Below are 27,900 nucleotides of genomic sequence, written 5' to 3'. Positions count from 1 at the left end.
GAGTACGGGCCGCTCCGCCAGGCCCGACTAGCTGCCCGCCGATCTCCTGCCTCGCCTCGCTGCACCGGATAACCTGCATCCGCGCGCACCGGGTGGGGAGTTCGCGTAGCGGACTGAGCCTGCGCGAAGTCGGCGGAGACGCGTGCCTACGGGAAGGTGGCCGGGAAGGAGGGCCTGGTGCGCGGCGCTGTGAGGCGGGCACGCGAGTGGGGGAGACGCGGCGGGGTGACGCGGGGCCACACTGGGGGTGACGCGGGGCTGGAAGTCCGGGCTGCGTTCTCTGGGCCAGACTTTTCGAGTGGGAGCCCACTTGACCTTTCCTGGAGCCCAGTACTTGGGCCGGGACAGGACAGGGGCCGCGAGTGTCACCGCCGGGGTCGGAGTGGGGGACGTCTAGTGAGACGACCGAGGCTCTAAAGGCCGGTGTGGAGTGGTCGGACTGGCCAAAGGGCCCCTGGGAGCGTCTGCCGAGGGGCGGATCCCCCAGAGTGGCCAGCGGCAGCGCGTCCCTAAATCAGGGATTATTAGCTTGGGCAGGTTAATGAACTTGGGGAGGAAGAAAATTACACCTTTAATTTTCTCTGTGTGAAATGAGCATTTCCTTCCGTGACGGAGTAACGTTAGCAGTGCCCTAAACTAAGTCGTGATTTCCAGTGGGGAGGAGGGTAAATGATGGTTGGACATAGAGTATCTGCAACTACTTACAAGCTATCATTTACGCCCATCACTGCTTTGACAGGATGACAGAATCTTGGTATTCAGTGTGTTGCAAAAGCAGCGTATAAACTAATGTAGCATGAGTTTGTTTTCAAAACGTTTTGATACCTATTTTGATATCATTGGGTTTTTTTTTTTCTTGCAGTGCTATGTGTTTCATTTAATGCATATAAGCACTTTAATATGGCTACCTGAAATTTTTAAATTATATATGTGCTCACGTTATATTTCTGTTAGAGTTGCAGGCCTCATCCAACGTGGAAAAGGCCCTTTGTGCTAATGTCACTAGGATGGTGGTCAAAAGAGGCTGTCCAATATCTTACTCGGACCTGGGTTGGAAGTCAGCCCAGTTCCACAGCTGGCCGGTCTTACCTTGATATTCCACTGTACTGCAGCAGGACCCCCCAGCCAGTTGCTCCCCTTCCAGAGCCTCAGTTACTAGTCTGTTCAATCTGCAGTCACTTCTGCAGTCTTACCAACTGTGACCTTCTAATATAACTAGATCCTAAAATATTTTCAGGCTGGCTATTCTGGTGTTTTTTTTTTATTAAAGAGTTTCAAGTATGCAGACCAGGATGTCTAGCTGTCCAATAGAAATACAGTGCGAGCACATACGTGATTTAAAATTTTCAAGTACTCGTGTTATTATAAAGTTTAAAAATTGGGAAACTCATGTTAATTTTCTTTAGCCCAGTATGTCCAAAATTATTTCAAAATGTCATGTCAAAAGATTATCGTGTATATATTTTACCTTTTTTTTTTTTTTTTTTGGACACAGTCTTTGAAATCTGGTGTGTAATTTGTACTTAAAGCACATCTTCATTGAGACTAGGCATGTTTTAAGTGTTCAGTAGCCACGTGTGGCCAGTGGCCACTATATTGGACAACACACCCCTAGTCCATTTACCCACAGATTTTGCAGAAAAGACACGTTTGAATTAACTTCCCTGTGCAGAGGCCCAGAATGCTGACAAATTTTTCCTAATAGTACATTATAATAGCTACGATTTCTAAAATTTCTATTAAATGAAATGTGCTAAAAATACCTCATTTAATCTTTACCCTCGTGGTGAGGTCGGTAGGATTATCCTCACTTTTTAAATTTTTTTATTTTGTTAATGTTTATTTATTTATGAGAGAGAGAGCGTGAGTGGGGGAGGGCAGAGAGAGGGAGACAGAGAATCCTAAGCAGCCTCCAGGCTCCAAGCTGTCAGCACAGAGCAGATGCCGGGTTTGAACTCACGAACCGCGAGATCATGACCTGAGCTAAGGTTGGACGCTTAACTGACTGAACCACCTAGGCACCTCAGATTATCTGCATCTTGCAACTGACGATATCTAGGCACAGGAAGGTCAAGTAATGGGCCTAGTCCCACAGGACTCAAACTCAGCTCTAACTTCAGTCCCCGATCTCTTAAATCATGGCTTGATAATATCAATAGCTTATGTCTGTCGGGTGTTTACTATGCCACCACCATGCTGCGGGCCATGTATCCGAAGCCTCATTTGATCATTGCTACAGTGCTGTAGTTGACCCCAGTTTACAGGGGAGGAGACTGAGACCAGAGCAGCCAGTGCTGGGAGACTGGTGGATGATGGTTTGGCAAAACTGAAATCTGAACCTGGGCTTTCTAATCTCAGAGCTTGTGCTTGTACTCACTTCTGTGTCCTCTTTCTGCCTTTTGTGACTACAAGACCAGTTAAACTTCATTCTTTTTCTGACCTTGCCAGGCCCTAGAAGGGAAAAGCCAGAGATGGACCTTGTGAGATTCGCCCGGCTCTTCTCCGGCCCTCGCCCAGTGGGATTGTATGCCCTTCAGCACCTTGACCCTCTCAGAGCCAAATGGGCAGGAGGCAGGGAGGGGCCTAAATGGCTGAGGGCTGCGGGGCTGACACAAGCCTGCAGCAGCTCCCCCTCTCAACTGCCCCTTGGCCAGGGGAACCAGAAGAAAAGGAGCAGCATCAGCTCTGACCTGAGCCAGCCCGGCCCCATGGCCACTCAGGAGGAAGAGGAAGAGAGCTTTGGGACCCTCTCCAACAAATATTCCTCAAGGAGAATGTTCCAAAAATCGACAGCCCAGTTGTATAACCTACGGCTCAGGGAACAGAGTGTTGACGAAGATGAGGAGAGGGACCTGGAGCCAAAGCCATGGCGGGGCCGGAAAAACACCCCTTACTGGTACTTCTTCCGGTGCAAACACCTGATCAAAGAAGGAAAGGTGAGGGAACCTTTGGATTCTGCTGCTCCTGGGTCTACTTCTTGGTAGTTCAGTATTCTTAAAGGGCCACCTTACCTTCCCTATCTCTAAATATTTGAATGCTCAGGGCTCTTCTCTGTCCTCACTCACCCTGGGTGCTGCACTAGGTGACCCACCAACCCCCTGGCTGTCAGGGTCCCCCTCCTTGTTACAGTTCTCATGTTGGTATCCTCAGCCCATCCTTCCCAATCTGCATATCCAGCTACCTCACCATCTCCCTTACACTTACTCACATTCATCTGAAGGTTTTGTTCACAGCCTTGTTTTCCCTGCACTGTCTTCATCTCACTAAATGGCGATGCCTCTCAGGCCAGATGCCTTCAGGCCATCCCCAACTCTTCTCTTTCTCTCACCAGCTCCAGGTTCAAGATGTTTCCAGTCCTAACACTTCCCTCAGGGCTACCTCTAGCCTTAACCTCAGCCCCTCAGCTATCAAAACCCTCATCACTGGGCTCCCTGCTGCTCACACCACCTCTTTCTCCCACATCTGCTTGCAGCAGAGAGCCATCCTATTAAAGCAGAAAGAAGATTGTTATTTTTCTTTCCAGGACTCTCAATGTGTTCAATGACATTGATGTTCATTTTATTAAGTATTGATAAAGACATTGCATTTATGTTTAAAAATCTCTTAGGGGTGTGTTGAAGATTTGGGGAGTGAAATGGTGCAATGTCTGGAATTTGCTTTAAAAAATTCAGTTTGGAAGGGGCGGGAACAGGGTATGGTGAAACAAGATTGGTTGAACATTCATCATCGTAGTTCTATTCTCTTTTTTGTGCATTTGAACTTTTCTTTCTTTTCTTTTTTTTTTAACGTTTATTTATCTTGAGAGAGAGAGAGAGAGTGAGCAAAGGAGGGGCAGAGAGAGGGAGAGGGAGACTCCCAAGCAGGCTCCGTACTGTCAGTACAGAGCCTGACGCGGGGTTTGATCTCACTTACTGCAAGATCACGACCTGAGCCGAAATCACAAGTCAGACGCTTAACAAACTGAACCACCCAGGCACCCCTGTTTGAACCTCTCCATAACGAAAAGTTGAGAAACAGAGAAGTCAAAGCCTCACAATAGCTTATGAAGGCTGCAAGATCTGCCTTCCACCCTCCTTAGCTTTCCACTCATCTCCCCCTCCCTCACTGTGCCACAGCCATTCTGGCCTCCTCTCTGCTTCTCCAGCTCCCAGGGAGACTCCTGCCTCAAGCCTTTTGCACTGGCTGTTTTCTCAGATAGCTGCATGGTTCCTTCCCTCGCCTCCTTCAGATCGCTGTTCTGTCATCTGGTTGAGGCCCTGCTTGGCTGTCACATCTAAAACTGAATCTCCCATACCCTTCTTTTGGCACTGCTTGCTTTATTTTTGTTTTAAAACCTGTCACCATTTGACACAGTGTATATTTTTCTTAGTTATCTCATTTGGTGTCTCTTTCCACACTAGAAGATGTGTTCCATGAGGGATCTCCCTCTTGTTCATAGCTGTATCCCAGCGAATAGACTTTGCCTGGTACATAGTAGGATTCAGTAATTACTGGCTGAACCGATGGACGAAGAAAATAATTAAGTTGTGAAGGAGTGAATTGAGGATTTAAAGGGGGTGGTATAGGAGTAGGGACGGGGTAGAGACGACTATGGGCCAAGGGGATTTGCAGCCAGAGGAAGCTAGTCATTCAGGGCTGCTGTCTTGTGCCATCTCAGGAGGCTGCTGCTGTGAATGGCCCCCTGTGATTGTGCAGCACAGTGGCCCTGAGTGTACCTACCAAACTGGCCAGAACCCAGTCTCCCATCCAGCTTAGACCCAGGGGGCTGGCACTACAGATGGGGTCACCAAGGAAGGAGGGGGAGGGCAGATTCCAGGATCTGTAGAATTAATATTTTCTGAGGACTTACTGAGGATGAGGCCCTGGCTCCACTCTAGGCCCACAGACAGGCAAAGACATGGCCCTGCCTTTGAGGACTTTAATATCTGGCTGGAGGGAAGGCAGGCATGGCAAGGGGGCTGAGAGCTTTTGTAGGTGGTGGGAGTTTAGGGGGCTTTTCTTCCTGGCCACCACGAAGCTCCCTTGTTGCAGAGCACAGGAACCAAGAAGCTGGTGGCAGAGGCCCAGGGCGGATGTGTGGCTCCCGGGCACGCCTGGGAGGGTCCCTCAGTCTCAGTCTCCTTCCCTTTTGCTGAGGGTCTCTGAGGCTGACCTGAGCCCTCTTCCATGTCCCCCCCCCCCCCCAGCTGGCAGAGGCCCTGGAGCTGTTTGAGAGGCAGATGCTGAAGGAGGAGCGACTCCAGCCCCTCGAATGCAACTACACGGTGCTGATCGGGGGCTGCGGGCGAGCCGGATACCTGAAGAAGGCCTTCAGGCTCTACAATGATGTGAGTGGGGGCTGGGGCACGGGGCCAGAGGGGTAATACTCCAAAGAGCATGGGCTTTAGAGTCAAAAGGAGCTGGGTGCATATCATGAGATGTCACCTGCTGGTGCATTACCCTGGTCAGACCGTTTAACCTTCCCAGCCTCTGTTTCATCATCTGTAAATTGGAGGTGGTCTTGGAAGATTACATGAATTTGTAAGTCCTCCGACCAGGGCAGGCGCCACCCGACCTCTTCCTTTTCCACTGCTACCCACCCCCAGTTTGTTTCTCCTCCTTACCCCCCACGCTCTATGCACATGCACACCCTTCTTTCAGAAAAAAAAGGGCTTTTACTTCTCTTGGAAGATGATTTTACTTTATATTCATCCACTTCTTGTGTTGTATTTATCACTCGCAGAGCCAGGAAGCTGTTTCTTTTGTGAGTCAGGAGAGAGCTTTGCCAAAGAGGATAGTAGACTCCAGTATAAGAGACCCCATCCTCTCTTGGAGCCAGAAGCTGGGAGCATCCTTTCTCTCAGCAGGACTTGTTGGGAGCCCTCGGCTGGTCATTTGGGATGCTCTTACTGTAGGCCTGATCATCCCTGGCTGGAAGCAGGGGGGAAGAGTTGTGGTTACAAATAATAAAGTAACATGTCCTCTAAAAAACCTAATTAAATACCATGGTGTAGAAAGACATGATCAGCTAGCCAGCAAAGAGCATTCAGGTGGTAAGTGAGGGGCAGGTGGGGCCAGAGGGTATTTATTGTGGTTCTTGGTAAACAGTCCAGTAGCAGGCACTTCCTTACACTTGGGGGATCCTTAAGGGAATTGGCACATGTCACCTCGGAGAAGATCAGTTCATTCTTTTTATTCTCTATCAATTTGCTGCTTTTTTTCCCCAATAAACTTTTTATTTTGGAATAAGTTTAGATTTATAAAAAAGCTACAAAGATATGTGTTCCCAAATACCTCTCACCTAGCTAATCCCCATATTAACATCTTACATAGTGAAGGTACATTTGTCAAAACTAAGAAACCACCACTGGCACATTACTGTTAACCGAACTCCAGACTTTACTTGGATCTCACCACTTTTTCCACTGATATCCTCTTTCTATTCCTGTATCCAGTCTGGGTTCTCATACTGGCTTCTCCATTTTGTGATTATTATTATTTTTTTTGAGTTTCCTTTTTTTTTCCCCCTGTGACATTGACAGATTTAGGGAGTGCTGGTCAAGGATTTTATAGAATGTCTCTTTGTACTTTTTTTTTAATTTAAATTTTATTTTTTATTTTTTAAAATTTGCATCCAAATTAGTTAGCATATAGTGCAACAATGATTTCAGGAGTAGATTCCTTAATGCCCCTTACCCATTTAGCCCATCCCCCCTCCCACAACCCCTCCAGTAACTCTCAGTTCTCCATATTTATGAGTCTCTTATGTTTTGTCCCCCTCCCTGTTTTTATATTATTTTTGTTTCCCTTCCCTTATGTTCATCTGTTTTGTCTCTTAACGTCCTCACACGAGTGAAGTCATGTGGTATTTGTCTTTCTCTGACTTATTTCACTTAGCATAATACCCTCCAGTTCCATCCATGTAGTTGCAAATGGCAAGATTTCATTCTCTTTTTAAAAAAAATTTTTTTTCAACGTTTATTTTTGGGACAGAGAGAGACAGAGCATGAATGGGGGAGGGGCAGAGAGAGAGGGAGACACAGAATCAGAAACAGGCTCCAGGCTCTGAGCCATCAGCCCAGAGCCTGACGCGGGGCTCAAACTCACGGACCGCGAGATCGTGACCTGGCTGAAGTCGGACGCTTAACCGACTGCGCCACCCAGGCGCCCCAAGATTTCATTCTCTTTGATTGCCGAATAATACTCCATTGGATATATATGCCACATCTTATTCATTCATCCATCAATGGACATTTGGGCTCTTTCCATCCTTTGGCTATTGTTGATAGTGCTGCTATAAACATGGGGGTACATGTGTCCCTTCGAAATAGCACACCTGTATCCCTTGGATAAATACCTAGTAGTGCAATTGCTGGGTCGTAGGGTAGTTCAATTTTTAGTTTTTTGATCAATTTGTACTTTCTTGTGATGAGGTTGGGGTTATGGCTTGGGGAAAGAATATCACAGAGGTGAAGTGCCCTCTTCACTTCGTGTCACGGGACCTATCACAAATGACATTACCTTCTTGGTCACTTGGTGAAAGTAGTGTTTGCCAGGTCTCCCCACCTGTACTGGTTTTCCTTTTCCATTTTTCTGTGGGTGTCCTTCATAGCTGCTACTACTGTTGTTGGTTACTTATTTGTCTGGTATGATTCTTCCTGTCTAGAGCATGAGCTCAATGAATACAAGCTGTGTCTGTCCTGGTAACCACTGGTGGCCAGTGCCTGGCCTGTAGGAAGTCCTCATACACGTCTGTTGTATATGTGAGTCCACACAGAGCACGCATCATCCGTCCTCAAAGTCAGGATCACCATCCTCATTTTTCAGAGGAGGAAACGGAGGCCCTGGGAGATAAAGTGCTATGTCCAGAGTTACCCTGCTTGAGAGCACTGGAGCTGGGATTTGAGCCCCAAACGGCCTGACTCTAAAAAGAAGTTTCTTTACACTCCTCTGCAAGCAGCTTGTCACCTGCCCTCAGTCAGGTGGCCTTCGTCTGGGAAATAGCACTTGGCTTTACCAGGAGCTTCTCAAACTCGAGCTTGCTCAGTCACCTGGAGGGCTTCATAAGCACAGCGTCAGCCTCACTCCTGGGTGTGTGACTCTGCAGGGTGGGGGATCCTGAGATGTGCTGCTAGTGTGGGGGCCACTCTCCTACCTGGCTCTTGCAACAGCCTTTCAAGATGATGGTATCACCCCCATTTTTCCAGTGAGGAGCTAGCTTGCCCGTGACCACTCAGTTAGGAAATGTGGGAGCAGGGGTTTGATTGTTCCCTCCTACCTTTCCCCAGACCACATCCACCCCATGGATCTTCACAGTCAAGGTGACCTCGTCGGCCCGTGGGTGGGAGCATCTGGAGGATCCTGCTAAAAGCATCTCAGGCCCAGAGTGGGCTGATGGCCATGGGGAGGGTGACTTTGGTGCATCTGGAGTGCAGGGTTAGCTTTCAGAGTCCCTCTGGCTGAGTCAGGGTTTTGGAGAAGTAGGCCCTGGCATATTGCTCAGCTCCACCTTAGCGCAGGCCCTGCTGGGGGCCTGTTTAATGGAGGAACAGAGTCCTCTCTAGCTTCCTCTCAGGGCAGCTTGTCACCTGTGTGTCCAGCTGACCCCAGAGCCACTTCCAAGTTTCTTCCCATCAATGCAGATGAAAAAGCGGGACCTGGAGCCCTCAGATGCCACATATACGGCCCTGTTCAACGTCTGCGCTGAGTCCCCCTGGAAGGACTCTGCTCTGCAGAGTGCCCTGAAGCTCCGGCAGCAGCTCCAGGCCAGAAACTTCCAGCTCAACTTGAAAACATACCATGCACTGCTGAAGATGGCCGCCATGTGCGCAGACCTCAGGATGTGCCTCGATGTGTTCAAGGTGAGGGTGTCTCTTCCTTCCTCATCCCCCGCTTGGGGCCAGTCTCACGTGGCAGGTGTGAGGTTGTGGCTGCGTCCTTCGTGCAGGGGTCAGGCGTGGCTTCACAACTCAGAGGCCTCGTGGGACACATAAAGAGGCCCCTCCCCTGTGCAGGCAGGTTGTGTGTGCCGCTGTGTGCTGTGTCTCCCTGTGCGGGACTCGGTGGTGCTGCAGAGGAGGGCGGGGCTTCATAGCGCTGAGGGCAAGTCAGTGCCCAGCAGGGCAGGCCTCCTGCCTAGAGACAGCAGTGGGATGAAAAATCCTGGTTTCTGGGAGGGCGGAGTCTGGGAGGTCAGTGTGCCAGGTTTGAGGGGAGCAGGTGAGTGGGCTCATGGGAGTGCTGAGCAGGGGCCCGAATGCCTCAGGGCTTTGGCCTGCAGCCTCTTTTATTCCCCAACTGCAGGGTTTTTATCTCCAGTTCTGGAGAAGGAGACAGTGAGGGAGGTTTAAGCAGGGAGGACCGAGAGCAGGGCGGTGGTTCTGCACTCTCAGGTTGTGAAGGGAGATCAACATGAGTTAACACCCAGACAAAGGCTCATGGGAAGGAGGGAAGGCTCTAGGTGCCTACGACCAAACCTCAGGAGAACTGGACACACCCTTGGCAGCCTTGTCTTCCCTCAGGGCCGGCCTGCTCTCTACTTTTAAGTTCTGTCTCACTCTTCCCATGGCTGACCGATGCTTTTCCTCACTACTCCAGTGAGGTCCCACCTGCGCACTGCAGGAGCCAGGACCCGATGGAGTGTCTAAGTACCATGTGGTGTGGGACAGCCTTTGACCAGTCCCTGGGTTGGCTGCCTTGAGCCGGCCTGGCCTGTGGGAGAGGCAGGATCATGGGGTCTCAAGTCTGGAGACCTCCCTGAGTGACAAATCCCTCTAAAGGGTGCTGTGTGAGAGGCTGGTGGCTGAAGCTTCCAGAAGAGGGCGGTGTGGCTGATAGGCCTCTGACCTGTCCAGAGATGGCATTGGTATTTTATGCAGGTCACTCTGGCTGATGGGGGAGAGGGCCCAGTTCAGAAAGAGCAGTGATTGTCCAGGAAGAGGGAGCACAAACTAGAAGCTCACTGAGATGGAAGAGTTGGTGACTGAGGGGGAGACGGGAGAGCGGCAGCAGACCGGAAGGGTGGGAACACCCATGCTCACAAGAGGGGCAGAGGAAGACAGGCTTAAGGAGACTCTGAGGTGCTGAGTGGTGGAAGAAATTTCAAGAAGTCTGGCCAACCCCGACAGGCCCGGGAGAGGCCAGCGCCATGAGCGCGTACCATGTGCAGGCCCCACACCTTTTGGTAGGGTTGTTCCAAAAGTCCTCTAAGGCACGTCCTACCTGTGACCCCACTCTACAGATGAGGAAGCTGAGGCCAGGGAGCTTAATGCCTTTCCCACGCTCACAGCTGGCCTATGGCGAAGCTGGGACCTAAAGCCAGTTCTGTGCAGTTCCAGTGCCTCAAGCACAGGGGCTAGAAGTGGCTGCGGGGATGGTCTTTGCCAAGGGGCTGCACAAAAGTGATCGCTTCGGCCAGGAAGAGCAGCCTGGAAGGAGAGGAGGACGGAGTGCAGGCAGCAGCTGGATCGCTGTGCTCAGGAGCTTGTTCTGAGCCACTCTAGAGCCAGATTCAGGTCCCACCTCTTCAGGATGCACAGCCTGGGGTGTGCTAGGAGTGTCTGCCCTGAGTCAGCCCCGTCGGGCCCAGGACTGGGCTCTGCCACAGGTTCTCAGTGTGACCTCTGTTCCCTCCCCCAGGAAATTGTCCAGAAAGGGCATGCAGTCACCGAGAGGACCTTCAGCTTGCTGCTCATGGGCTGCATCCAGGACAAGAAGATGGGTTTTCGATATGCCCTGCAGGTCTGTCCCTCCCAGCTCTGCCTTCCTACCTCTCCCCCTGTGCACCTGTGTCAGGTGCAGATGGTGATGCGTGCATTTGAGTGGCTGTGACGGCCCTGTGCTGGGTGTTTTTATATTTGTGGTATTTTGGCCTCTGCAAAGCACATGGCTTCCCACCGTTTTACAGATGGCAGGGAGAGGAGGCCCTCAGACGCAGCATGGCTGACCCCCAAGTGAGGGCATAGCCAGTCCTCTCCCACTCTACCGAGTGGCCCTCTGTGCAGCTAGCTCAGATCGGCTATGCTCACGGTCTCTGAATGCCCATAGCACACTTACCCAGAGTGCTTGTTCAGCCCACCTCCCTCAGGCCCCCACTCAGCATCTCTGCAGGTGGGACCCAGGGGTCTACATTTAATCCTAAGAGATTCTCGTGGACATCGAAGTTGAGACACACTGCTCTGATTCCACCTCAGGTCCCCCGAGAGAACCCCCCCCAATGAAGTGGGATGGTGGTATTAGGAATGGTACCACAGCTGCTTTCGTAGCTTCTCACAGGTGGGGAGGACCCAGAGCTCACCTAGAGCCCTCCCACTTAAGGCGGGGCCCACAGACTGGCAGCTTAGCTTCACCTGGGAGTTTGCCAGAGAAGTAGGGTCTCAGCCCCACCTGGGCCTACTGCGCCTAGATCAGCATTTCAACAAGATCCCCAGGTGGCTGATCCACATGGAGTGTGAGCCCATGTGTCCCCTGGGACAGCCCTGACCAAAAGCTCGCCTTCCCTCTGCAGACTCCCTGGAAGCAGTAGCTTTATAGTGAAAATCAGCCAAGATCTTGTTCCTCCCTTTCCTTGTTCTAGATCTGTTCTAGTTAGAGGTAGTTTGTAACGCTAATAGCTGGTTTGTGTTTTGCACCTATTAAACTGCTCAAGCTAGGCACCAATAGCCCTGTTTTACAGACAAAGAAGCTGAGGCTCACAGAGGTTAAGAAACTTGCTGAAGGTCCCAGAGCTACGAAGCAGAGCTGGGAATTGAACCCACATCCGTCTGACTCTTAGAGCCCAAGCCCCCACTAAACCTCAGTTCTGTCAGCGTTTCCCATGGGGGTGCCTGCTGAGATCCTTGCCCTTCTTAAATCCCTATCTGATGGGCAGCAGATGTCTTGCAAGCTGCACCCACCTGGGCCTGACCAGCCCTTACCTTGTCTGCACACTTACCCTGACAAGGATAGGAAGCCGGATGTGAGCTGTCATCCCACTGAAGGTGGCCTTCTTTTGATCCCACAAAGGCAGTGAGACCAGTGAGCCCTGTGTGGCATCTCATGGCATCTTAGAAATGGCGTGGTTTTGGTGTCAGACTGACCCAGACATGATCAGGGCAGTCCTCTGTGGAAAACACACTTGAGTGTGCAAGGCACTGTGCTGTGGGATAAAAATGATCTCAAGAGGAAACAGGGCTGCCAGCTTGTGAGGCACTCTTCCTGGTTGAGTCCCCTTCCACTGTGCCTGCTCTCCAGGAAGTGTGAGAAGGCTGCACGGGGCAGGGCACACAGTGAGCACCCAGGAAGTACAACTAAATCCAGTTCTTAAGTCATTCTAGACTCTTCCGGAACCTAGCCTCTCTGATCGTCCCTCCCCAGAGGAGTACAGAGAAGGCAGGCAGAGACCCAGGGCAAAGTCTGTTCCCAGTACAGGGGCCTTGGGAGAGGACAGAGAGATGAAATTGTGAGAACAGTTTTGGGGTAAACTAGAGGGAGGACAGGGGTCCTCCAGAGAGTCCTCAGATTCTCAGGATTCTCAGTTGTCTAGAACCTGGCGTTGGATTAGATACTGTCCAGCTCCTTCCTGTGCCCTTTGCATTTACCGAATGGTTGTTGACTCCCTGTGCCGTTTCTGCCGAGGGCTTTTCTGAGAGGGAGCACAGGGCCAAGCTTGTCTCTCCCCAGTAGGTGTGGAGGCAGATGCTGAGTCTGGGGCTGCAGCCAAGCCAGCATGGCTACAACCTGCTCCTGGGGGCAGCTCGAGACTGCGGCCTGGGGGACCCGGAGGTGGCCTCGGCACTGCTCCTGAGGCCCAGGGAGGAGACAGTCTTGCTCCAGCCCCTGGTAGATGGGTTTCGGGCAAGGAGGAGAGCCCAGGCCCGGGGGGACGACGGCATGTCAGTCAGGCTGGACGTGGAGGCCCTGGAGAGGCAGCTGTTTCTGGAACCTTCTCAGGTGCTTGAGGGCCCTCTGGAGCCTCAGGAAGCCAGAGGCCCCAGCAAGGCCCAGCCCGAGGTGGAAACCAAGACAGAGCCTGACCACATGGTGGCCCTCACTTCTTTGGCCCCAGACCCTTCTCCCCGGGGGCCGGAGACCAACCTCCTGACCTTGGGAGCAGTCTCCCCAGCTGTGGTCTCCTTTGGGACTGTGACCACCCCGGCTGACCGGCTAGCCTTGATGGGGGGCCTGGAGGGCTTCCTGGGCAAGATGGCAGAGCACGGGCTCCAACCCAACATCAAAACCCTCACACTGCTTGCTGAGGTGGTGGAGCCCGGGAGTCCCGCGGAGTCCTCACTGCTGACCGTCCTGGACATGCACCAGGTGGAGGCTGATGTGACGTTCTTCAACACGCTGATGAGGAAGAAGAGCAAGCTTGGAGATCTGGAGGGGGCGAAGGTGAGGGGCTCAGAGGCAGGCACCAGGTTCAAGGCTGCGGTCCCTCCTTTCCCTTCCCTCCTCTGACCTTCTGACTGCAGGACCTGGCTCCCCTGCAGGGTGTGTCATCCGTTCCCCAGACTGTCTGGGGTCTCTGTTCTGGGCCTGGGCCTGAGCCTGGGCTTGGGCAAAGCTGACAGTCGAACGGTGAACCAGCCAGCCACTCTCCCCATCCCCGTTGAGGAGCTCCCAGGTGGGTGGAGGCAGACATCAAACATCCTCACACTGCTGAGGGGCACATGGGACACGTGGCCTAAGAGGCTGGTGGCTCCCAAGTGTGCCCACCCTTCAGCCACAACCCCTGACACACACACACTGATTTAGCCCTCTGTGTTAAATGCTGTTCTACAAGCTTCCCATCCTTTCCTCTCTTCACTGGCTGCACCACAAGGCTGTGCTGGTACAAGCCTTCCCCATTTCACAGATGGGGACACGGGAGTCCTTGTGGGATTTTGTCCATGTGTCTTTGTCACGTCTCTTTTGTCAGAGCACTGACCTGGGCTCTTGTGGGCTCTTGTGTCTTGTGAAGAGACACAGCCTCTGCCTTCAGGCCCTCAGTGCAGAGCACACCTTCTAGACAAGGTAAACATGACAGAACCCCTCCCTGAGCCAGGCAGGCTGCGAGGCCATCTTCTTCCGCAGCCCCTGGCCCGGGCAGCCTCGGCCGTTACTTCCCACGCTGTTGTTGGCGCTGTCTCCCGCCTTAGACACTGAAGGCCGAAGGCCAGGGTGGATGACCGACAGTGGAACAGAGACAGGAATGTGAAGGGATTCATGTTCCCATTCACGTTCGGGGAGAAGGCAGGGTAGTCCTTGCAGAGCAGCTGAACTCTGGGGAGCTGGGCTGAGAGCAGCATCTAGCGTGGCTGCAGAGGGGGTTGTGAGGCCCCCGAGCATTGCTGTGCCCCCGAGGCCTACAGCACCCAACTGGGGCTTCAACCAGGGAAGGCTCTGGCTGGGCCCGGTGGGTTACAGCTTACAGAAGTGCCATGTCTGTTCCCACAGGCTCTGCTGCCACTCCTGGCAAAGAGGGGGATCCTTCCCAACCTGCAGACGTTCTGCAACCTGGCCATTGGGTGCCACAGGCCGGGGGACGGCCTGCGACTACTCGCAGACATGAAGGTGAGTGGGTCCTGGCCAGGCCAGGTGCTGAGAATTCAGGGTGGGGGGGTACTTGGGAAGAGAGGGCCTGAGCCCTCCTGAACCCCCAGGCCTCTGCACCCAGACAGCATAAACAGTGTGCATGGGGGTGGGGAGTGGGGATGCTCTAGCTTCAAGTGTATAATGGTTATTGGCCCAATGTGAGAGAAAGTGGACCCTGGTCCGTTGCTGCAGGAGCCGGCATTGAAAGCAGAGGGTGTGACAGTCTTCAAGGTGGCTGTGGTGGGAGAGATTGAGGGAGGTCGTGGGGAGACTAGGCCGGTTCTGGAGGGACAGAAGGTATGACCAGAGCAGGGATCTATCAGAACTTTGGGGGCAGGGGTTGCGGTAAACCTACAGCCAAGAGCCAAAGAGGTGGTCTGCACGTGGTTTACTGCCCGAGTCCACTGATTTCTGAGCAAGTTCTTCAGGGCTGAGAGGGTAGGATCCTCAGCTGGGTGGGCTGGGCCTGCCCTGTGGGGCACACACTTTCCTCCTGGAGTGGGAAGGACAGCCCATTGTTGCCACAGGGTTCTGCCCCTCTTGCCCTGGTTGCTGGTCTGCAGAGCAGGCCTGAACGGCAAGGTAAGCCCCCTAGCCTGACACGCACGGTAGGCTGCTTTGTCCCAACAGTGGCCATCTCCTTGCTGATTGTATGTCTGTGATGTTCCAGAAATCCCAGATGACCCCCAACACCCACATCTACAGCACCCTCATCGACGCTGCCCTCAAGAGGCTGGACTACACCTATCTCATTGACATCCTAAAGGACATGAGGCAGAACAGAGTGCCGGTGAATGAGGTGGTCATCCGCCAACTGGAGTTTGCAGCCCAGTACCCACCCAGCTTTGATCGGGTGTGTGCACCAAGTTCCAACTCACCTGTCTTCTCTTTAGCCACCCCTGCCTCTCCCCTCACCCCTAGGGCCGGCCTTTCAGCGGTGGAATTCCGTTGCTTTAAACTGTCAGTGGCTTCCCTTAGGAGAAATTCCAAATTCTTCAAAACGCAGCCCGTGAGTCTCCGTCCCTGTGGCTCATTTCATCTTAGGCTACTCTTCCCTGTATTCACGGTCAGTCCTACTGGCCTCTTTCCTGCCTTGGGGTTTTTGTATTCCCTCTGCCTTGATAGGCTCCCCGTTTTTCCCACAACTGGCTCTTCATCCTGTGCGCCTCAGTTTCAATGACTCTTTCTCAGAGCTGCCCCACTACTGCTGCCCCTTCCCATCACGTACAGCACTGTTCCTTTTTGCCGTGCTTCACAACCTGTCATTACACGTGCACGTGACTTTCACCTTTGCAAAACCATAAGCCCCTGGAGCTGGAGACTGCCTGGCTCTGCTGGCTCCCCGGGGCCTGCCCATTGCCCAGTGCCTAATGCAGTCTGTTTGTCAAGTGAATGGGACAGCAGCAGCAGTGAAAGAATCTGCTTTGTACTGGCCACTTCTTTCCCTGTTGTCCTGAAGAGAGCAGGCTCGGGGGCAGGGTGGGGGTAGGGGGCTCAGATTTTAGGTCTACGGAGCCAGACTCTGTGTTGAGTGGCTCCAGAGCAGCTGTGGCCTGGAGGAAGGAGCACAATCCCAGGGGGTAGGGAGTTGGCAGGGACACAGCAAGGCATGGGGTCAGGGACAGCCGTGCAGGTGCAATGTTGGAATGCCATTTTGAAGGCCCAGTAAGAATTCATGAGATGGCAGTAGAGAGCGTGCCTGGCAGAGGGCACAGCAGGGAGTATTTGGACAGTTGGTTAAGTCTTCTCATTGGTTCTTCCGAGTTATGTATTTTGGATGCTAATCTTTTGTTGGCTCCATGTTGCAATATCTTCTAGTTCGTGGATCTGTCTCTTTACTCCGTGGTGTAGGGCCCTCGGGGGTCTTCTCAGGTTCAGTCAAGTCACCGGACTACCACAGGCCCAAAGCTTATTGGATTCAAATCACATTTGTATTCCCTTACGACGGTGATGTATTTCCATTTGAGATGGTCAGGTTTTTGTTTTATGTACTTTTAGGCTGTATGAGATACATACAGATTTAAAATGGTTGAATCTTTTAAATCAGACTGTTTGTCATCATGTGGTAACAGTCTTCAACATGGACATTTTTTGGGTTTTTTTTGTACATATTCCTCTGCCAGCTTTCCTTTGGGATCTGCCAGGTTCATGCTGTTTGCTCCTTTGCCGCCTGTCTCTCCAGAGACCACTACAGCAGTGCTGAGAATGGAGAGAGGCACTCAGGCTGTGGAGGCAGAGTTAGGGGATTCTAGCTTGGGGGGCTGGGGTGACGTCCCTGGTGTGGCACGGCAGCTCGTATTTCGAAGGAGTGTTAGCAGAGGAAGTCTGGTCTACCCCACAGCAGCTTTGTCTCTCTCCATAAGCTGCTCAGGGACCGAACAACTCTTCTGCCCTCTCCCTTTAACCACCTAGGAGCAAGAACAGCTTCCCTGAGGCCTGAGCCAGCTGCCATGGCTTGGGATTAGCTACAGGTAGCCTGCAATGACTAATGGCTCCTCTGAACCCCATGCGTTTCCATTTGTAGTACAAAGAGAAAAACACCTACTTGGAGAAGATTGATGGCTTCCGAGCTTATTACAAGCAGTGGCTGAAAGTGATGCCAGCAGAGGAAACCCCCCACCCGTGGCAGAAGTTCCGGACCAAGCCCAAGGGGAACCAAGACGCCATCACTGAGGCTGACGTGGACAGAGGCCTTGGAGGCAGGTGAAGGGAGGCCCCGGGGACTTCCGGCAGAGCTGGAACAGAGTGCGTGGTGTTTACAGGGCTCCATGGGAGCCCCGGGATGCTTTCCATAGCTGACCCACAAATGTGTTCCAGTGGCCTCCAGCGCAAGGGAATGGTCGGGCCCAGAGGAAGCGCTGCAGCACTCTGCAGGCATCGGTACGAGGACACACTGGGCCCAGGGCCCGACGAGTCCATGGCAGGTCCAAGAGCAGACCGGCTGACCTTGGCACGCCCTCTCAGGTCATCCTTGCCCCCATCACCGATGGGGAAAGTGAACTGGCTCGGAGTCACACAGCACCTACAAGGTGGAGTCAGGATTGAGTCCCAAGGGTGACGGGTCCCTGGGGTCTGGTGCTCACCCACTGGGTTCTACAGATGGCTGGCTCTCTGAAAGAACAAATGCAGGGCCCAAAAGGTTTAAAAGTTTTATTTCTACAAATCACAGCTGATAAACACCAAAGCCTTAACATGTAGAGACCATGCTCCCACTCGGGCCTGGAGCACCGCTCTGCGAGAAGAGCTGCTCCCAGGAGAGGGTGTGATGCGACAGGCAGAAACCTGCGAAGTCCAAGGTTCAGGGTGAAGAGAGGTCAGGGCCCGAGGGCCTCAGCCAGAGCAGCCCCGACAGCCGCAGTGCGTGCACTCGATGATCCGGCCCTGCAACAGAGGACAGCTGAGACACCGCACTTCCACCACGTGCCACCCCTCCCCCCACGCGCAGCAATCCTCCCACCAAGAAGGTGGTGGGACATTCACGGTCTACCGTGACGCTCTTCAGAGTGTCTGCAGGACACTCTTCAGAAAGCCCTCCATGATGGATGGAAACAGCTACTGTGGACCCTGAAGCTACACTTCTGTGCACTTAATATATGCAAATTCTATGTACATGCTTATCCCCCCACCACAAAAGGAAAAAAAAATCTGTGAGCAATTCTTGTTATTCTATGAAGTGAGCATGACACACTCTTCAATACGTTGGAAGTTGGGTCTGTGTACTACTTGGGGCTCAGTGCCAGGGGCCTCTGGGCTGGGGAACTTTCTAGTGGGGGCACTGGGAAAGAGGATGTACACCTGAATCTGTATGGCAGCCGAAGAGTCCTAGCCCCTGGACCAGGTGGGCCCCAATGTCTGGCTGGGGGCTTGCCCAACAGAAGGCCCTAGAGCAGTGGTTTGTGTTGATTTTCCTTTTTCCTGTTTTGGAGGAGCAAGACCCTTACCTAAGCAAACCAGATCAGAAGGTGAAACCCAACTAAAGCTAAAGCAGGCTCTATCCTGGCTGCAGGGCTGGGGCAGCACCCCAGACCCAATGCCACCACAGAATCCTGGGGCTCTCAGAGGGGAGGCTTCTGCCACTTCACCACCTCTTCCTACCCCTACCAGAAAATTCACACCCAGATTCTTCCCTTGGGGAGGCAGCCCTCTCCGATGCCCCCTGCCCTTTGGCCTTCCAGGTGATTCAGGGAGACAGAGCTACCCGCTGAGCTAAAGCCCCGTGCCTGGAGTCAAAGCTCTGTAAACTGTAACTAGTGCGCAGCATAGAGGGACCCTGTGATGAGGCACCTGTGTGACAGGCGGCCAACTGGGAGGTGAGCAGTCCAGTCTGACCACCCGGCTCGGCCCACAACGAGCAGCCAAGGGTGCTGCACTCAAAGGCCACTAAGGCTAACATCACAGTAACTGTCTGCCTCCTTCTCTAGCTCCAGTTCAGAGAGGCTGACGCTGTGAGCTCAGCTACTGCACACCCAGCATCATTCCGGAGCTCCCCAGAGAACAAGGTTCTGACAGAAGAAATACAGTGTAATTCTGAGGAAAAGGAGGCCTAGAAAAAAGGGTACCTGAAGAGTGAGCCCCAGAGGGGAAGGACAGGAATGTCTGCTTACTGGCCTGTGCTTCCCTGACTCAGCCTTCCCACCCCCAGGTCATACATGAGGAAGGACTTCAGTAACTTGCCCAAGGGTGGAGTTGAGACTGACCCCCCCAGACCTAACACGCCATTGCTGCCAAACTGCCGGGTGTGGGTTCCCCGAGAGAGCGATTCCCTCTCTTGGGAATGGCCAGCAGGCCATCCAGCAATAAGGACTACATTCCAGCCCAACAAAACAGTGTAAAATCCCCTGGCGTCACCCAGGACACACTTCTGAACTGAAAAAGGAACCTCCAACTTGATCATCAGATGTTACAGGGGCGGAGACCTCACTTACCACTTCCAGCTTGCTTTTGGGGACCCGGCAAATGCAATTCGTCCCAAAATTGGTGTCCCGTGTCTGAATGCACCGCAGGCAGCATAAATTCTCATACCCCTGCTTTTTCCATTTTGCGATCAGGTTTTTGTCTGCGTAGCCTTCTTTAATACAATATTCATATAGTTCTGTCCAAAAAATGGGGAAAGGGCATCAGACCACGGTATAACAGCTGCCCCAACCCATCACCACTCTTCCTTAAAAAGACTATTTCGCCAACAGTGGCCCCTCCCCGCCTTTTTTAGTGATAAGACAAATGACATTTGCTAAGGCTGTATGAATAAGAACCATTAAAGGGGCGCCTGGGTGGTGCAGTCGGTTAAGCGTCCGACTTCAGCCAGGTCACGATCTCGCGGTCCGGGAGTTCGAGCCCCGCGTCAGGCTCTGGGCTGATGGCTCAGAGCCTGGAGCCTGTTTCCGATTCTGTGTCTCCCTCTCTCTCTGCCCCTCCCCCGTTCATGCTCTGTCTCTCTCTGTCCCAAAAATAAATAAACGTTGAAAAAAAAAAATTAAAAAAAAAAAAAAACAACATTAAATAAATGTGAAAGCCACTCAAGTTGTCCAGGCCAAGAGAATTTAACTAATTACCTCTGCTTATGGCTTTCCGCTTATAAAAGAGGTCAAAAATATAGCGGGTTTTCTGGTGGTGGATCCTGAAGATGGGCCACAGAGATTCCACTTTCCTCTTTCCCTCATGAGGTTCTGTTTCAGCTGGGAGAAAAAGGGGCGTGTTTGTTTTGTTGTGGCAGGCAGCGTTCAATCACAGGTCACAATGTTTTGTTTTGTTTTTTAAATAACTAGGGATAAAGAATAAATCCTACTTCATACCCTCTAGGTTTGCTGTCATCAAAGTGACCGTAACAGGTGTTGATGTGGAAAAATTGGATCATATGCTGCTGGCAGAAATGTTAACATGGTACAGCCTAGCCTCTCTGGAAAAGTCTGGCACTTCCTCCAGGAGCTAAACAGTTACCAAGTGCCCTAGCAGTTCTCTTGCTAGGTATATTCCCAAAAGAACTGAAAACACATGCACACGAAACTCCTCTATGAATGTTTAGGCGGCATTATTCACAATAGCCAAAAGTAGAAACAACCCAGCCTCAACCAACTGATGAATGGATACACCAAACATAACCCACCCACAGGACAGAATATCATTTGGCCGTAAAAAGAAATCAAGTATGGAGTTACTACAACACGGATGAACCCCGAAAACATGAAGCCAAGTGAAAAAAACCTCATCCCCAAAGCCCACCTACTGGATGACTATCTGCAGAGACACAAAGTAGGTTAGTGGTTGCCTCAGACTGGGGGGCGGGGGAGGCACTACTAAAGGGTGCAGGGTTTCTTTTGGAGGGGTAATGGTTGCTTGACTCTGAATATACTGAACACCCTTAACACTTCAAAAGGGCAAGTATTACAGAATATGACTTCTGTCTCAATAGAGCTGTTATTTTTAAAAAGATAAAAAATGAGCCACATGATTTAAACATGATTGAAGTGGCAATTCTGTCTCTTAGCAGCTCCAAGTTGATCTTTATCACCTTGACTCAGTTTTTAGAGAATGGAGAAAGGGGAGGAGTGGTCAAGAAAAATGTGCCTCCATTTCTCCAACTTTGGGGACATTCTATGACTTAGGATGTAGAACTCAGCTCCACGAACAGGATTCTGTGATCCAAGCAAAAGGCAGGTGTTGAGGCCTGAGCAGTGCACACTGTGTGCCTGCTGCAGCTGAGGCCCTGATCGAGTGCTGAAGACAAGGCAGTGGGGCAGACAGAGCAGGTCTGGAGCCCCGTTCCGAGGAGGGAAGCAGATCAGCACCTGGTGGTTAAGTGGTAGAGGCCAGAGAGAACACAGAGGGGATGGCAAGTGGGGAGAGGGGGGACTGCCACTTTATACATGTGATCAAAGAAGGCACAAGAGGGACATCTGATCACAGACCTTAAGAAACAAGGGGTGGGCTGGGGACTGGGCAAAATTGGTGAAGGGGGTCACAGGTACAAGCTTCCAGTTAGAAGACAGGTCCTAGAGATGTAAGGCATAGCATGGGAACTATAATTTATAATACTGTATGGTACGTTTGTAAGGCCTGGATGTCACATCGTGTTAATCATTTCATATACACATATCAAATCATGTGCATGTGCATGATTTAAAATCATGTGCATGATATAAAACATGCATGTTTTATATCAATTAGATCCCAATTTAAAAGGAGGGAGTGGGGCATTGGGTGGCTCAGTCGGTTAAGCAGCCAACTCTTGATTTCAGCTCAGGTTTTGATCTCATGGTTCATGGGTTCAAGCCCCATGACAGGCTCTGTGCTCATAGTGTGGAGCCTGCTTTGGATCCTCTGTCTCCCTCTCTGCTCCTCCCCCACTCATGCTCACTCACTCTCTCTCACAAACATCAAAAAATAGTTTTAAATAAAAAAGGGGAAGGGCAAACATGCTTATAAGGCAAACAGCAATGCAAAGGCCCTGAGGCAGGACTACTTAGGGATCCAGGAACAGCAGTTGTGGGCAGGGGATAAGGGAGAGAGACAGGGGATGGAACTAAGGAGGGGGCTGCAGTGAGACAGTGTTTGACCTGGAAGGCCACATAAGGACTTTGTTTATTTTTGAGAGACTGAGACAGAGTGCAAGTGGGGGAGGAGCAGAGAGAGAGAGAGAGAGAGAGAGGGAAGGAGACACAGAATCCAAAGCAGGCTCCAGGCTCTGAGCTGTCAGCACAGAGCCCGATGTGGGTCTGGAACCCACAAACTGCAAGATCATGACCTGAGCTAAAGTCGGATGCTTAACCGCCTGAACCACCCAGGTGCCTCAGGACTTTGGTTTTGCTCTGATGGGGAAGTGAACCACTGGAGGGTCCTGAGCAGACTGTGATCTGACTTAACACTTTGAAGCCCTCACCCTGGCTGCTCTGTAGAAAAGACTGAAGGGAGAGAAGTAGGAAGCTACTGAAGTAATCCAGGTGAGAGTAGCTTGGACCATGTGGTGGAATTTAAAAGGAATCAAAATTTAGACTTGTGGATTTTCTAACATTGCACTATGGATAATTTAAAATGTACACAAAACAGCATATTGGACCCCCAAGACCTATCACACAGCTTCAAACATTTCTAGTATTCAGCTATTTTTATTTTATCTGGTTCTCCCCACTTCTGGGGGTGGGAGACTGAAGTATTTTAAAGTGATCTCAAACCATCAAGTGTCACATTCATAAATATCTATGTATCTCTAACATGTTAAAGACTTTTAAAAAAGGATCCACAATGCTAATATCCCACACAACAAAACCAACCATTCCTCCTTATTAGCAACCATACTCAGTTCAGTTTTCACTCATTGCCTCAAAAACACCTGCTGACAATGCATGTGTTTGAATTAAGGTCCAAACAACATCCACATGTTGTACTTTGTTCATCTGTCTCACAACATTCCCTCCATCCTGTCACCCTTCTTAGGAATCTGGATGTCTTAGATGCTTGGATAGGAAGAAAGAATGAGAAGAGTCCAGGATGGGTCCGTGGTTGTGGCCTCAGAACGGAAGCAGCTCTGGGGTGGATGAATGGTTCAGTTCTGGACATGGTTAAGTTTGAGATGTCCAAATGGGGCCACTCCATAGGCAGCTGGTATACAGAGTCTAGTTTTGAGTCACGGCTGGAGAAGATGTGGTCACCTGGGCAGAGTGTGGAAAGCCATGCATCCGGATAAGCCACTGAGGGAAGGGCACGCTGCTGCCTAGGCTGCAGCTGGAAGCAGAGCCTCCCTCCCTGAGCTTTGGTCATTTTTCAGTCTTTTAATCATAGCAGCACTCCCATTTTTAAAGTCCCGTTTGGACCCATTTTCCCAAAACCACGTGCACATTCTTGGATGTTGTTTTGTACAGGTCCACACACAAAGTGGAACGCCGTTTCTGGTGGCTGATGCAGAGTCCTGCCCCTAGGAGGATAGGGCAGGAAGAAAGGCCCGGGGGTAGGGGCATCGTGGCGCAAACTAGATGTAGCTTTCTGCCACTTTGCTAATGCCAAAAACTTCAAAAGCAACTGCCCATTAACTTCAAAACCTTGGCAACAATTCTTTTAAAATGTTATTGTTTAAAAATCTAGCTAAAGGTTCATTATGCAAGTGTTTATGCTTATTTTCAACTAGTTTAAAGTCCTTATAAAAGCAGTTATTTACAAGTCCTGGTTATAGTCCACAGAAATAGTGCCTTTATTTCTGAGTTACCCACCAAACTCCCCTGCCACACAGTTTCCCCCATCTCTGCCCCTCAGTTGCTATAATCAGGCTCTTTGGGGACCTCCAGGGCCACAGCAGCTGTACAAAAACTTGAGTATGACCTAACAGACACATAAAGAGCCAGGCAAGGTCAAGAGTCAAGCTAGCAAACACTGGGGACAAACTACAAGAGAAAACGGGAACTCTCCATCTGCTTCAGTAAGTGTGAGTTGTCCTGTAAGTGGCCCTCAGATCAGGACAGGCCTGGTAATGCCACTGGCTTTGGGCTCCTCTGTGCCAAAAGCCACACAAGGGACCCCCATGTCTAGGAGTGTGGCCACAGATACCACAGGCAAAAGTTGTGCTAGAGGCTACAAACGAGAAACCAGCAGCCCCAGCCAGCCTGAAGGCAGGCTTTGTTTGGCTCCTTTCACAAATACCTGCGGTTTTTTGTTGCTGTTGTTGCTAAAGTGTGAGCAGGGGAGAGAGAATCTTAAGCAGGTTCCATATAGCATGGAACCCAACGTGGGACTCAATCCCATGACCCTGGGAGCATGACCTGAGCCAAAATCAAGAGTCGGAATCTTGTTTTTTTAAGTTTGAATTTTAAATTAGAAGAGTTCACATGGGGGCACCTGGGTGGCTCAGCTGGTCAAGCATCTGACTCTTGGCCTCGGCTCAGGTCATGATCTCACGATTTAGGAGATCGAGCCCTGCATCAGGCTCTGTGCTCTCACACAGAGCCTGCTTGGGATTCTCTCTCTGCCCCTCCCCCGCTCATTCTCGCTCTCTCAAAATAAACCTGGAGAAAAAAAAAACAGTTCACATAAAACAGCTGGATTTCTGGCTTCTCTTGGGGAACCCCCCCCCCCAGAAAATGTGGCAAAACTTAGCCTGGATCCCAAGGTAAAATGGGCTTCGGGTGAATAGCAGCTCCTGCCCCTGTCCAGTCTGCCACATCCTCAGAGTTTCCTATTGTTCCCAACACTAAAGCCATGTCTGGTGCCACCTGCCATCCACTGTTTTCTTCATAATGGAAGGAAGGACAACATGAAACAGGTCTTACACCTGTGAGTTTATCAAAAAATGGGAAAGCAAAGAAATGCTGATGGCCTATATGATTAAACAAAAATGGAAGAGAATATTTCTTTTGGAGACAATTTTCAAGGACTCACAAAATCTTTTCTATTATAGCGCTCTCCAGGTTCCTTTATTTTGAATAGAGATCGGTTTGGGGAAGAAATCTCTCAGCCAAAAATGACCTTGATTACTGGAAGTTCTAGGTATTTAACAGAAGTTATCTGATACAATCAGTTTTGGGGAAAAAAGGCAATGTGACTTAACAATGATTTAATAATTATTGTTGGAGGTATGACCTCATAACAAGGGTTAGTTACCAAAAAGCTTTAAAGAAAGGACCACTTTAAAAAGCAATTCAGTAAGTAGTTAAACTGTGATCATATAAGATATAAGGCTCATGGTTTCGGATAAATTTTCTAAAATCATACTACATGATTCACAAAGTTCAGGATCATCGACATTTTTTGGGAACGTACATTGTAAAAAACTAGTGTATAATGCAGAAATAAAGTGATGATGAAACCAGTGTCAAAGACCCAATATTTTTATTAAGAAAAATAATAAAACTGTTTCAGAAAATGTGAAAATGAAAAAGGACAGGATTTTCCAAGTAAACATATTTTGTAAAATTCTAAGTATGTACCTAACCAAAATAGTAACTAATTATAGGTCTGCTATTCGATCTTTATTCTCTAAAGCTTTCATATCTAGTTGGCCCCAAAATGGCTTTGAGGACCTTTTCATTGGTGCCATCCTATTTTCCAGGACATAGAACATTCCTGAGTTAATAAGCAAACAAAACACGTCAGTGTCAGGAGGCCATAGTGGCGCTGCCTGTCTCTTCCCACCGATACTTGCATTTATGCCTGGCCCCTGGGGGGTCATCTAAGCCTGTGACCCTTAGACACACCTCACCCAGTCGCAAACTCCCCCACTCACCTTCTCTCATCTTTTGATCTAATTCATCCAGTGTCGGCTCGATCAACTCCCAACCATCTGGGGGAGCTTTCCGGCTTCTTTTGACTTTAGGCATGTTTCCCACAAGATAATTTGCAAAGATCTGGGGGAGGAAAATTAAATGGATTGGTTTCTGAACCTGAGATCCCCAAAGGCCTTCACTAGCCACCATTTTGGTGCACATTCACTTCCCTTACTCTGTTTCTTCATCTGTGAAATGGGGATAATATAATCTACCTATAGGACCATTGTGAAGATTTAACTGTAGTTATATGCAACATGCCTACATTAAATGTGTTTAATAGACTTTTTGGTGTTATCATTAACATCACCTATGAGCCTGGCCCTGTAGTGGATATTGGGAACACAGAACAAAGAGTAAGACACAATTTCTATAGTTGAGAAGGTGACATTCTAGCAAGGAGATAGAAAGTGACAAGGCAATTACAACATAGTGTGGGAAGGACTATGGTTGGGAGAGACAAGGGAATGAGCGTTTAAAAGGGAAAAAGATGCTGTCAAGTCAAAGTACCTCAGGGTCTGCTTCCCAAGAGTGTAACAGAAAGATCTCTGATCTCTTCAGTTACAAACTCAAGTTCTTGTCCAGCTCTACCAATTACTGTAACTTTGGGGGAGGTCACATTCCCTTTCTGGTCTTCAGTCTTATCTGTAAAACGAGAGCAGTGAATTAGCTTGATTGCCAAGGAGTTTTTGTTCATTTGTTTGTTTTTTTAAGAGAGAGAGCACACAAACAGGGCAGAGAGGGAGAAAGTATCTTAAGTAGGAGCTCAGCACGGAGCCCAACACAGGCTCCATCCCATGACCCTGGGATCATGACCTGAGCCATATACTCTACCAGCTGAGCCATCCAGGCACCCCCAAAGAGTCTTCAAACCCAACAAAGTATTACATAAAGGCAAGTTATATAAAGTCCACACAATTAGCCAGTCCAAATCTAAACAACCACAGTTTTCAAGCCACAAGGCATTTCTAGGTGGCAAAGCAAATTCAGGTTAATTACCTCCTACTGTGCAGCATAGCAGACTCCTATCCCCCAAACTCATGGGTCCCTCCCTTCTGTGGGGTGCCTGACAGTTTACAATGTCCACTCCCCCCCCCCCCCAACCTCCTTTCCTTAATCCTCCGCTAACAACCTTACCGATGAGAAATGAAACTTCTGCAGGTAAAGTCAGAGTCACACAGATGAAAACTGGCAAAGTATGATTCGGATGGCGGGGGGGGGGGGGGGGGCTCCTGACTCTCAAATCAGTGGTCTTTGGACGTATCTTCCCTGCTCTGAAGCTAGAGATAGTCAGAATCTGGACCCTGCCCAAGCGCGCCCGGCTGGAAGAACAAAGATACGGGACACCAATTTGCTATGACCCACGGAAATTCGAGAGCCCTGGCTCATCTGGAGGTCAGAGGACAACCCACAATAGAAAACTGGTAGGAAGCAACTAGATCAAGGGGTGTCGGGTGGTATAAGAGGTGGTAGCGCTCGTAAGAAGAGCGTGGAAAGGCATTCGGAGCTAGGGAGGGAAAACATTACAGTCGCGACTGTACAAAAGGCTCATTGAGAGGACATCTGGGCCGAGCTTACAAGAACAAACAGCATTTAGACAGAAAACATTTTCGGGAGAGAAAACAGTGGGAGGAGTGGGAACCTAGAAGCAAGAGAACCCCTAAACCCATTCCCTGGGCAGAACGAACCAGGCGTCGACTCTTCTCGGGAACTCACTCTGACCTCCCGCTCCAGAAGCCCGCACCCGTCCCAAGCCAACCGCTCCCACCACCTCTGGGCCAGTGCAGATCTCCGATTCCTGGCCTTAGCGGTCACCAAGGTACTAGAGAACACAGGAAAAGCACTCACCTGAACCACCATCGCCGTCAGCCGCCTCTTTATCGACGGCTTCCGCTTCCCAGGCAATCTCTCCAGGATGAGGTCCTCGCGGATCCCCTCCCTTTCTCGCGCTGAGATTGCGTCATTTTAGGTGTCTGCAGCTCCGCCTGTATAAATTCCAGCCCGCTGTTGCCTTTTGCCGTCACTTCCCGGGGGGAGACCGGCAGGCTCACGCGTCTCCCCGGGGGCTGAGGGACTGGGGGCGCTGTTGCCTGGGCAGCGCGCGGGCGAGCCTGGACTCAGG

General features: G+C 50.7%; 2 protein-coding genes across 5 annotated transcripts; one reads left to right on the top strand and one right to left on the bottom strand.

Annotated features, from left to right (window-relative positions):
- Positions 1-34: 34 nt before the first annotated feature.
- Positions 35-18,187, top strand: LOC101095706 (pentatricopeptide repeat-containing protein 1, mitochondrial). Of its 4 annotated transcripts, none has more exons than XM_006941945.5 (9): positions 35-177; positions 2,449-2,936; positions 5,187-5,327; positions 8,622-8,840; positions 10,618-10,719; positions 12,643-13,350; positions 14,395-14,511; positions 15,203-15,385; positions 17,057-18,187. In XM_006941945.5, exons 2-9 carry the CDS (start codon positions 2,472-2,474, stop codon positions 17,237-17,239), a joined length of 2,118 nt encoding a protein of 705 aa, XP_006942007.2. In that variant the 5' UTR covers positions 35-177; positions 2,449-2,471; the 3' UTR covers positions 17,240-18,187. The 4 variants fall into 4 exon arrangements, with proteins under 4 accessions (XP_006942007.2, XP_006942008.2, XP_011288712.2 ...); XM_006941946.5 differs by having other exon boundaries at positions 37-156; XM_011290410.4 differs by having other exon boundaries at positions 67-189.
- On the bottom strand, positions 17,668-27,800 carry BUD31 (BUD31 homolog). Its single transcript, XM_003998460.5, has 6 exons — positions 27,627-27,800; positions 26,289-26,423; positions 25,739-25,859; positions 20,085-20,207; positions 19,458-19,624; positions 17,668-17,913 (listed from the first exon to the last, which is right to left on the bottom strand). Exons 3-6 carry the CDS (start codon positions 25,830-25,832, stop codon positions 17,863-17,865), a joined length of 435 nt encoding a protein of 144 aa, XP_003998509.1. The 5' UTR covers positions 25,833-25,859; positions 26,289-26,423; positions 27,627-27,800; the 3' UTR covers positions 17,668-17,862.
- Between the last annotated feature and the right edge of the window lie 100 nt (positions 27,801-27,900).

Source organism: Felis catus, chromosome E3 (assembly GCF_018350175.1).
Source record: "Felis catus isolate Fca126 chromosome E3, F.catus_Fca126_mat1.0, whole genome shotgun sequence".
In the NCBI taxonomy this organism is placed as follows: domain Eukaryota; kingdom Metazoa; phylum Chordata; class Mammalia; order Carnivora; family Felidae; genus Felis; species Felis catus.
Note: the sequence above shows the minus strand (reverse complement) of the source record. Positions and strands in the feature narration are given on the sequence as shown.

Excerpts from the sequence above, each read along its gene's own strand:
- BUD31 (XM_003998460.5), bottom strand. The coding sequence starts at position 25,832 with ATGCCTAAAGTCAAAAGAAGCCGGAAAGCTCCCCCAGATGGTTGGGAG. Across the intron at positions 20,208-25,738 it reads AGATCAAAAGATGAGAGAAG|CTGAAACAGAACCTCATGAG; the intron begins GTGAGTGGGGGA and ends TTTTTCTCCCAG. Across the intron at positions 19,625-20,084 it reads GCGGAAAGCCATAAGCAGAG|AACTATATGAATATTGTATT; the intron begins GTAATTAGTTAA and ends TTTTTTGGACAG.
- LOC101095706 (XM_006941945.5), top strand. The coding sequence starts at position 2,472 with ATGGACCTTGTGAGATTCGCCCGGCTCTTCTCCGGCCCTCGCCCAGTG. Across the intron at positions 8,841-10,617 it reads TGTGCCTCGATGTGTTCAAG|GAAATTGTCCAGAAAGGGCA; the intron begins GTGAGGGTGTCT and ends TCCCTCCCCCAG. Across the intron at positions 15,386-17,056 it reads ACCCACCCAGCTTTGATCGG|TACAAAGAGAAAAACACCTA; the intron begins GTGTGTGCACCA and ends TTCCATTTGTAG.